This window comes from Anarrhichthys ocellatus, unplaced genomic scaffold (genome assembly GCF_004355925.1).
Source record: "Anarrhichthys ocellatus isolate YVR2014 unplaced genomic scaffold, GSC_Weel_1.0 scaffold80, whole genome shotgun sequence".
NCBI lineage: Eukaryota > Metazoa > Chordata > Actinopteri > Perciformes > Anarhichadidae > Anarrhichthys > Anarrhichthys ocellatus.
In genome coordinates this window covers 335,778-345,854 of record NW_022280110.1, presented here as the reverse complement: position 1 = coordinate 345,854, position 10,077 = coordinate 335,778, and the positions used below count along the sequence as shown (strand labels likewise).

Genomic DNA, 10,077 nt, shown 5'->3' with positions numbered 1-10,077 from the left:
TGTGTGTGTGTGTGTGTGTGTGTGTGTGTGTGTGTGCGTGTGTGTGTGTGTGTGTGTGTGTGTGTGTGTGTGTGTGTGTGTGTGCATGTTGGCTAGAGTAAGCTCATGTGTATGTTGGTGTACTGTATGTAGTTGCTGGTGTCTTTCTGCTGTGGCCCTGTTGTAAGAGATGTAATTACAGGCCCAAACACTCATTCGTGTCTTAAACTGCAGACGTAGATTCATTACAGAGCTTGTTTACAGTGAATGACTGATTTTATGATTTATTTTGCTTCAGACAAAAACATGTTTGTTTTCATGTATTTCATTACCGTCCATTGTGTTGTTACATCTCTGATATGACATAACAGATAAAAATAAATAAATATATTGGCCTGTTGAGCCGCCTACACTAGACATCTGCACCAGAGTAAACTAGAGATTTGAGAAACTAGATGTGAATAATCTCGCTGCTGTAAATACTGAAATGTAAATGTTTTGACTGAGATTACACAATAATTCCTTGAATCAAACAGATCTAAATGACTGTTTTAGAGAAAAGCTCTGCATTGGATCAGGAAAAAGATCTGAAGTGTAATTAAATAGAGACTAACACAGCATACACTTTGGTGGTAAGAATAAACATTGAGTTCCTGCAGCTTTACTGTTTTGGTTCACTCTCATCTTCCTCTTTTTCGACCATAGTAAGCAGTTTTCTTCAGCTAACTAGCTTTAACAACTAACTACCTGCACAGCACCAAACAGCAGAAAAGACAATTGAGAGTATCCTAACATACTGACATACAGTCTGGTTGCACCGCTGCAGACAGTAAGGACCTGCAGTGGATATTTAAAACGGCCTCTAACGTCATGAGAGATCCCTCACTGTCCGACACCCTCTGTTTACTCGGGCTGTCCTCGACCAAAGACATTCTTCGTCAACTAATGCTCTTACCATTTTGTCTACTGATCAATTAGTTGATTTAATTTCTCCACTAAGAATCACACAAAAGCAACACTTTAAATAATGTGTTTACTACTGTCCAATTCTGCTCTTAAGTCCTTAAGCATGAAAAAAGCAAAATACAAAATAGACAAAGAAAGGGGCAGCCCTCCTGTTTATCCCCCTCCCCTCAGGCAGGCTCAGAACTATACGCACATGGACCAACAGGCTGAGAAACAATTTTTTCCCCCAGAGCCGCGGAAAGGCTACTGAACAATTGCTCATGCAATCCTGTCAATGTTCTTTTTTAATATAATTTGATGTGCCTTCTATGTAAAGTATGTAAAATATTTTATTTGTTCTGTATATATTTATGTTCTAAATTGATTTATTCTGCAAAGTGGAGTGGATTCCTACAAAACCAAATTCTCTTTAATGCGTGTTTAACGCGCAATTACAATACAGCATCTTATCTCATCTACTCCTAAAAACAAAGTAGCTGTTGAACACAGTGGAGCATTTAGTAGCTAAAGAGATAGATATTTCCCTCAGGAGTTGGTCGAGACCAAAACATGGCTAAACGCTGTAACATCAACAGAACTGCCTGCCAATGCACAGGGGCATTCGTTTTGAAAAGGTGGCGCCCTTCATCCAGCTGGTAACAGCCCTTTCTTGTCCTGTGATGAAAGTAGCCAACTCAGAAGTCCTTCATGAGCTAGTGAGCTTTCCAAAGCTCTAAAATACAGTATATTGTATACTAATGAATAATTAATTATGTGTGAAAGGAAAATGAGACACAGAATCAAACAGAGATTTAAAAAAGTGAATTTGAATTACCACAAGAAGTACCTTGAATGCTGTAACATAATCTACAGACTGCCTTGTTGCCTCTAATGCTGCTTTAAGACAAAAAAAAAAACATGACTTCACAGTCTATAAATTCTATTGCAGATTAAAATGCTGCAGATGCTGAATTTCTCCACACGCCGATAGCTGTCACTGGCCAACATCAGCCCTCATATATTCCGAGCAGTATTTTTGGCTCAGTGTAACTCAATACGTCGTCAAGCCCATCAGCTGTCCGTACGTATTACATAACTGGCTGTATCTGTGTGTTTTCCTCTCTTAGCAACCAGCAGGGTTGATTTTTCCAAAGAGCAGCAGCACAGTCGCAGTCGATCAAGTGAGCTTATAGCCGCTCCACATAATGTAAAATTAGGTTTTCTTTGTGTGAAGGAGGGATAGAGATAGAGAGGACATTGTGAGGACAATGGAGGAGAGTATAAAATACATGATTGAGGTATATTGCCACACAGACAGGCTGGGAGAATTATTTCATTTCAGGAAGTTGTTTTTTGCATTTTAGGTGAAAATATGAGTGGGGAAAAACATGTTCTTTTCATTCTCAGGCCCCCCTCTCCACGGTGATGCCCCACCGACTTCTCCTCCGGTCCTTGACGACAAACCCAAAGATGACTCCCCCACCTCCCCTTCTCCTCCCGAAGATGGACCCACCTCCACGTCTCCCAGCGTCCCCCCACCCGACCCGACCGACGGCAGCCCAAATCCCCCGGCCCCCCCAGGGCCGAGTCTCAGCCCTACCTCACCTCCTGTCCTCCCCACATCCACCCCCACCGACTCACAGCCTGAGCCAGAACCTGTCACCCCGCACGTTAGAAAAGATGTCCCCCCTCCTCCGCCTCCTCCTCGGCCCCCTGCCCCTCCCCGACCACCCAAGCTGCCGGACCACCAGGCCCCCGATATCTGTGATGGGGACTTTGATACGGTGACCATGTTGAGGGGGGAAATGTTTGTTTTCAAGGTGAGAAGTAAAGAATTATCGATCATGTTTGTGTGTGTTTAATTCAAGGGTTTGCTTTGGATTGGACAGTTATAAACTTTCCCTCATGTTGTGGATCAAGGAGCATGTCACTGGTGTTGTTAGCACCCCTGACCTACTTGAAAGAATTTGGAGAAATCTATGAACTAGCATAACCCTGCTCAGAGTCAAAACCACATTCCAGTCATGCAAGCAGAAGTAAACAATAAATCATTCTGATGAGATTATTTTTGCTTGTGTACAGGGTCGCTGGTTCTGGCGCGTGCGGAGGAACCGGGTCTTGGATAACTACCCGATGCCGATATCTGTCTTCTGGAACGGTCTGCCGAGTGACATCGACGCCGCCTATGAGCGCCACGATGGCAAATTCGTCTTCTTTAAAGGTATGCCAAAGCTGTTAAATACCAACAAAACCTGTCACTTTGCAAACCCAGCATCCACATGTTACGTCAAAAACTTCTTAGAAGACCATGCTGAGTTTTTTAATGGCTCAGCACCTTGGTTAAGGGAAGCGCGTACAACTTGTTAGTTTCCGCAATGTTTTCAGCCACTTTACCCCGACGCAAAGCTGAAGCCAACTTGGAGTTTTGTTTTCTATAAACATGAAATGGGGAGTGAGACACAAGTCTGTGCTTTCATTTGAACCAGGCAGACTGAAAGGAAAGAGTGCAAACTCAGCATTTTTTTCCCTCCGCACAATGTGACTTACAAGGATATGTTAATAATTCAGCACTGCTATAACTCTCGGTATCTGGCAGAAAAACACACAGAAATATAACTCTAACTAAGTTATGTGATGAAGAAAATTGTGTTTTTCTGGTGAAACATTTGGGCAATATGACTGCAGATGGAGACTATTGAGTGTGTGTGTCTTTGCACGTGTGCACAACTGCATCAAAGAGTTCACATCTGTATTTTAGTGTTTGTATCTGCCTTGAATGAGGCCTGTGCAGCGTGGCGGCTGTTGCAGGCCCAGTATGAGTCTCTCACTCCAGCTGAGCCCCAAAAGGCCTCATGAGAGAGGTGGAGGATTGCATCAGCCTTCCCAGCACACTGCTCCAGATGTCCACAGCCGCACAGCTTTCACTTTTACAATCAGGCCGTACGGTGATCTGTCATGCTCTTCAGGATTTTCTGGGCTTTTGATCACAGATTCTTTTTTATTCCCTGTTAGAAGGATTTATGGGTTGAGTTTTCCTTTAACTAAATCGAGGGTTGACGCTCATTAACATCCATAGATGATTCTTGTAAGTGTTGATTTCTGATGTTGTCATTATTCCTTCTTTTTTTTGTCATGTTCTTCAGAGGTTGAAGGAAAGCTGCACAAGCTGATTTTGAGACATTGTTGCTTCTTCTCCAAAGAATTTTGGATCATGTATCAAAACCCTGCAGAAATTTTGCCCATATAAGTCCAACTGTAGTAAACACAACCTCTGATCAAAATGATAAAACAGGTGTGCAGTGTGCACCAATTAATTTCATGAGCAAAATAAGTATTATGCCAACTATTTCTACCTTGCCTGTCCTTACTGCTCCTCTTCTGGAGTGAGTAAACCCCCAGTAGTTCTGGCCATTGCTTTCGCTCCATTGCTTTTTCCTCTCTTTCCTCTCTAGTAGCCAGGTAACGAACATTGCAACTCTATCCTTTTGCCCCTGCAGATGATAGATACTGGGTGTTCAGGGAGGCTGATGTGCTGCCGGGATACCCGCAGCCCTTACATGAGTACGGACAAGGAGTTCCTGCACACAAGATTGACACAGCAATCTGGTGGGAGCCCAACGGATACACATACTTCTTCAGTGGAGACAGGTACACTATATCACAGACACACACAGATGCATGCAACATGATTTGAACACATTTAAAGATAACATGAGGAATTAAGACAATGATTAGAAGAAGACTTTTTGTCACCTTCCCCGCTAGAACTTTGTATTACTCTGAAAAGGGCTTTGAATCTCTATTTGTCTTAATACACCTTACTGTCTGGGTGCAGATACTGGCGATACAGCGAGGAGACCCGCACTACAGACCGTGACTTCCCCAAGCCAATCAACAGATGGGGCAGGATCCCTCCATCACCCAAGGGAGCCTTCCTCAGCGATGACGGCGGTAAATAAGGACTTTCAACTAAGCAAATACAGCCTTTATTTGGAGGAAAGAAACAGCTTCTGTTTACGAGAATCACATCAGACACCAAACACTGTAGATACAGTGTTGACAGCAGGGGAATAACATGAGTGAGGGAGGGAGAAAAAGAGGGAAAGGTTAGAGGGGTGAAATTTGGGGTGTAAGAGACGGAGAGGGAAAAAATTACATTTTGGGCTGCAGCAAGCAGAGCAGAAAGAAGGGTGAGGGGATGAAGGGAGGAATGAGAGGTTTGGGGGTTGGCCCGTCCTTCCTTTGGAAATTAGATTTGTGGCAGAGCTGCTCTAAATGCACTCTGTAACAGTCAGATCTCATCTCCACCCAGAATGTCTCTGCCAAATGTACCCTAAGAAGACCAAGAGGAGTGTTTGTACTTATTTTTGCATCCCATTGTCAAATCTTAATGCATGTCATTGGTTTATGCTTTGTGTAGTTTCCTATTACTACATGTTAGGTATAGTCTGGTATTATACTTAACTGGTCCCTAACGAAACATACCCTTGTCTGCTTTTTGTTCACACAAAAATGTTACTTAGGTTTACCCAGTCAAGACAAATGGTAAAGTAATGAGACAATATGTGATGTGTTTAGGCATTCAGCCTAACACTACTTCTCCAAAAGCTCTGAAGGGACAGTTTGACATCTCGGTAAATACACATTTTTGCTTTCTTGCCGAAAGTTAGATGAGAAGATTGATATCACTCTCATGTCTGTACAAGCTACAGGCAGGAGATGCCTAGCTTAGCATAAAAACTGGAAACAAGGGGAAAGCCTGTCTCTGTCTAAAGGTGTCATCTAAATCTCATGTTTTTGTGTCATTTCAAAAGCCCCACCTGTAGACCTCCCCCTGTTTGGAAGTCATTACTGTCACTCAGTGACAAGTTCAGAGCCGAGACACCAAATATCAACACTGTACATATTCTACAGTATATTTTCATCATAATCCATTGTGCATTAGTTGAATAAGTTCATTCTCTTTTATTTTCCTCTCATGCAGCTTACACCTACTTCTACAAAGGCGCCAATTATTGGAGGTTTGACAACCGCAAGACAGAAGCAGAGAAAGGTTACCCTCGCTCCATCCTGAAGGATTTCATGGGCTGTATGGGAGCCTCCGACCCTAAGCCCGATACAGACGCCGAGCAGGAACCAAAATACAAACCAGTCGACCCTTCAGACCGAGGCAAAGACGAGCACAAAGAGCCAGACGGGGGCCGAGACAAAGACAAGAACCCGGATGAAGACACGTCTTCTCAGCCTGACGGCACAGAGGAGGAGGACAAAGAGGTGAACGTGGTCGTGACGGTGGCCGACAATGAATCAAAGGTCATGACTCTGATCATGGTGATTGTTCCTCTGGTCCTGGTCCTGTGCATCCTCGTCCTAATCTACACCATCCTCAGGACTCTACAGAACAAAGAGACCCCGAGGGCTTTGGTGCACTGCAAACGTTCATTGCAGGACTGGGTGTGAGGCACAGAATGAGAAGCGATAGAGCGGGTATTCATCATTTTGTACAGTCGTTACAGGCGTCAAAATTTGTACTTATGGGTCTGACGCAGTACTTAAGTCTAAGAAAGCAGAGGATGAGTCACCGTTTTGGGCCCCATTCATTGTGAGAACTTTTATCGCTCATGTGAAATAATGCATACGTGGTAAAATAGGTGCCTGTGGAGCTGCAGTGTAAGTTTCCTTCTAATGGCTCTTGAAGTTTTTCTCCTTTGTGCCTTCCAAATGTTTAAAAAGGGTACTTCTATTTCTTTAAAAAAAAATCACGTTTGTTCCATCATAGTTTAAAAAAAAAAAAAAGATGTGTCAGCCACCAGATGTGTACTGTAGAAAACACATGACACACTAGGAAGGTCCGTTTCTATTAATTGTAATTGTACAGAGGAGGGACCAGTGGTTTATTTGTAGTATAAATGCAGATCAAGTCAATAATGCACATAAATTACACAGAAGCACACATACACATACACACAACATGAGTGCTTAAGGCTATAAAATTAGCTATACAAATACATGCATTAATACGAACACGTCTTCCATATGCTTGACTACGATGCCTCAACCAATCTAGACATTTATCTTAGTTTAGAACAGATAATTTGCACTTTTGATTCTGTTTTTTGTCGTCTTTGTTTTGCTGAGGTTGCTTCACTGCAAATACGTACGTGTGTGTTTTTTTTATTAAACCCACTGATACTAGCAGAAGAAGCACGTCCTCCGACCAGAGCAGGAATGTCAGACAGCTGTGTGCGTCCATGACCGCCCGTCTCCCACTGAGCCCATTATGTCTGCCCTCTCTCTCACACACACACACACACACACACATACACACGCGCACGCACCAACAGCACATGATCTCCAAAAAAACTCTAACTGCACTCATTTGTGCATGCATGTCCACATATGCAGACACACACGCACACGCACACACTGAGACATAGAGACCACTTACCCAAACAAAGGCACATAGTTTTTGCACACAGACACAAGGGCTCCAGCCTCCCCTCCTCCCACCACGGCCTTGATAACTGTTCTGACTACACCACTAAAACACAATCCCAGTGGAGACGCATTGATATATACGCCTAGTGCCAGGGCTTGGATAAAATACAGCAAGGGGGGATTTATTCACACTTAACGAGAAGATTTGAAAAGTGCTGTGGTACTTTACAAATGATATCCATCTCAGCTCGACCTGTTGAGTAAAATCATAGCAGCAGTATCCGTCTTTCTGTATGTCCTCTTCTGTTGTTCATGCTAAAGCTAAATAGCGTCGAAGCAAATTAAGTGAGCATGGGAGAAGCCTGCAGGCTAGAGAGGAAGGGACCAGGGTCTGGTTTCCATTAAGCCCACATGCCGCTGATTTATTAGTGGCACGAGGAGAGGAGAGAGAGGGGAGTTGGGGAAAATGCAAAAAGAAGGAGGTATAAAATATAATGGTGGGGAGAAAGGGGAAATGAGAGAGAATGAGATGACGAGGGAAAGAAATAAACTGGGGGAGGCACAGATTGAGAAGGTGGAGAGGGAGGGCTCTGCCAAAATGTCCTTTGCCAGTTTTCTCTGAAAAAGGAGGAGCAAGGGAAAGAGGGAGGAAGGATCTCTGGGAGGAACAGCGCTGGCGTTGCACCTCCTGACCTAGATTGGGACACTAAGTCCATGCCTCCTTTTCAAGTCTTCTTGTTTTTGCTTGGTTTGTTGTCATGAGTTGTTCCTCTGCGGCCCCCTCCTCCCTTCCTTATCTATCCTTCTCTCCAATTTTTCTTTTGTTTTTTCATTTTGAGTCCGTCTTTTTGTCTCATTGCTGTATACCATACCACACTAATGCTCTCCCAGATGTATTCATTTTCTTCTCCACTCTCCCTCAAGCATTTATACTTAATGTACAGAAACATCTGCAGAAAGTATTCATTGAGTTTCCCTTTATCTATCTGTCTGTCTATACCTTGCTTGTGTCGGTGTAAATCCACTATTGACATGCTAATCATTACCTTTTACTTGTGTCTTTACATTGTGCCTATATTTTCTTTTTGCCAGTATTGTGCCTTTTTTCTGTGAATAATGGGGCGGCATTTTCTTTTTTTTTTTTTACTATAAATAGCACGAGGGAACATTTTTAAAAATGTGTTTCTTTCCTTTTTTAATTCTTATTACTTGTAGTTTTGTAAATTTTGTTTTTGTTCAGGTTTTCTGTAAGAACATTATTAGATTATCACGACATTGATGCATGCAGGGCATGTTCTGTAAGGCCTGTGCACTCCTGTGTAGAGTACGTTAAAGTTTTCACAATAAAACTTGCAGGTAAAAGCAACACAAGTCTTCTTTGCTGCAGTTTTTGGCTTCATGTTATTGCAACTGCACACCTATCATCAGCTGTGCAAACGTCATGTTCAAGGAGTTATTTCTACTTTTGGCCACAAGAGGGGAGGGTTGCTTCTAAAATGTTAAAAACAAAATCTTAATAATGTTCATCTCTTTCAGCACAATATACACACACAATGATGATAAACTAAAGTTAAAGCTCATACAAAAAACATGTCTGTGTACACAGATGCAGTGCTGGAATGCACACTCACTGAAGCACTGCACATAGGTACAATTTAACATAGGTTAATTGTACTTGTTAAGCGATTTCCATTAAATGATACTTAATAATCCATTTCAATCGTTTTTAAAAACAGTTCATATATTTAATAGAGAAATAGTAAAGAATCCGACTATATCCCACCAATAAACATATGTAATGTATGTAAGAGTGTGTGTGTGTGTGTGTGTGTGTGTGTGTGTGTGTGTGTGTGAGAGCACCTTCCTGAATGTCTTTATGTCAGAGGTAATCAGGATTAGCTTCCATCACAGTTCATCCACTACAGCTTTACCTCTGCATCTGCTTTCTCTTTCGTCTATTCTTTCTGTTTTTCTTTCTTGATGGCAATTCTCTCTCCTGACACCATTGCAGTTCATTGTTTGTTTTAATCTCCTCTACAATAAATGAAATAGTGCAAACAACTTTGGTTTCCTGAGAAGTTCAGTTTCCACACATTTACCTTAACTCTCTTTCTTTCCCATGAGTCTCTGCTCAAACTGCCCCTGTCCCGTAGCAATAACGTCCTGTGTCTTATCCAGATTTCCAATTAGGATTGAGGCCGCTATGGTGGTGCCCATAGGAGCTGCCATATTCCAGTCATGGGCCAAGGGTCTGTGTCATCGACCTGCTCTCCCAGCTTAACCCTTGCTGAGCTGATAATGGGATCTTTACCTGTCTGTCTGTCAAACGTGTGTCCACATGTATTATGACTGATGCTTACACAGGTTGTTTGTTTGGAACCCCGTAAACCTTTCCTTCAAAGCAGCTATTCTTTCACTGTTACAGTTCTACCTTTGACTTCAAATGTGTCAAATCCTGTTACCAGACAGTCAGTTAATGAGGGCAGTCCTGGATCCTAAATATTATCAAGCATCATGCCATTCATCCCCATCCTCTCCATCTTTATCTTGATTTCTAATCCTTATTTCTTCCCCTCATCCCCAATACTGTTTGTCTCCCTAATGCAGCCTGTAAGCACGTTCACTGTCAAACAGTCGTGAAAGAGGTATTTAGACTGAAATATCTCTTATTGGATTAATGGGATTTGAATATAATTGAAATTTTGTAGCCTACAG

The 10,077-nt window shown here is 42.5% G+C and overlaps 1 protein-coding gene across 1 annotated transcript in view; it reads left to right on the top strand.

Annotated features, from left to right (window-relative positions):
* mmp15a (matrix metallopeptidase 15a) overlaps positions 1-8,728 on the top strand; it is a 14,901-nt gene extending 6,173 nt beyond the window's left edge. Inside the window, exons 6-10 of the mRNA XM_031874388.1 lie at positions 2,332-2,744; positions 3,007-3,145; positions 4,422-4,572; positions 4,760-4,875; positions 5,909-8,728. Coding sequence (XP_031730248.1) covers positions 2,332-2,744; positions 3,007-3,145; positions 4,422-4,572; positions 4,760-4,875; positions 5,909-6,384 — 1,295 coding nt within the window. The 3' untranslated portion in view covers positions 6,385-8,728. The remainder of the gene's footprint in view (positions 1-2,331; positions 2,745-3,006; positions 3,146-4,421; positions 4,573-4,759; positions 4,876-5,908) is intronic.
* The last annotated feature ends 1,349 nt before the right edge of the window (positions 8,729-10,077 follow it).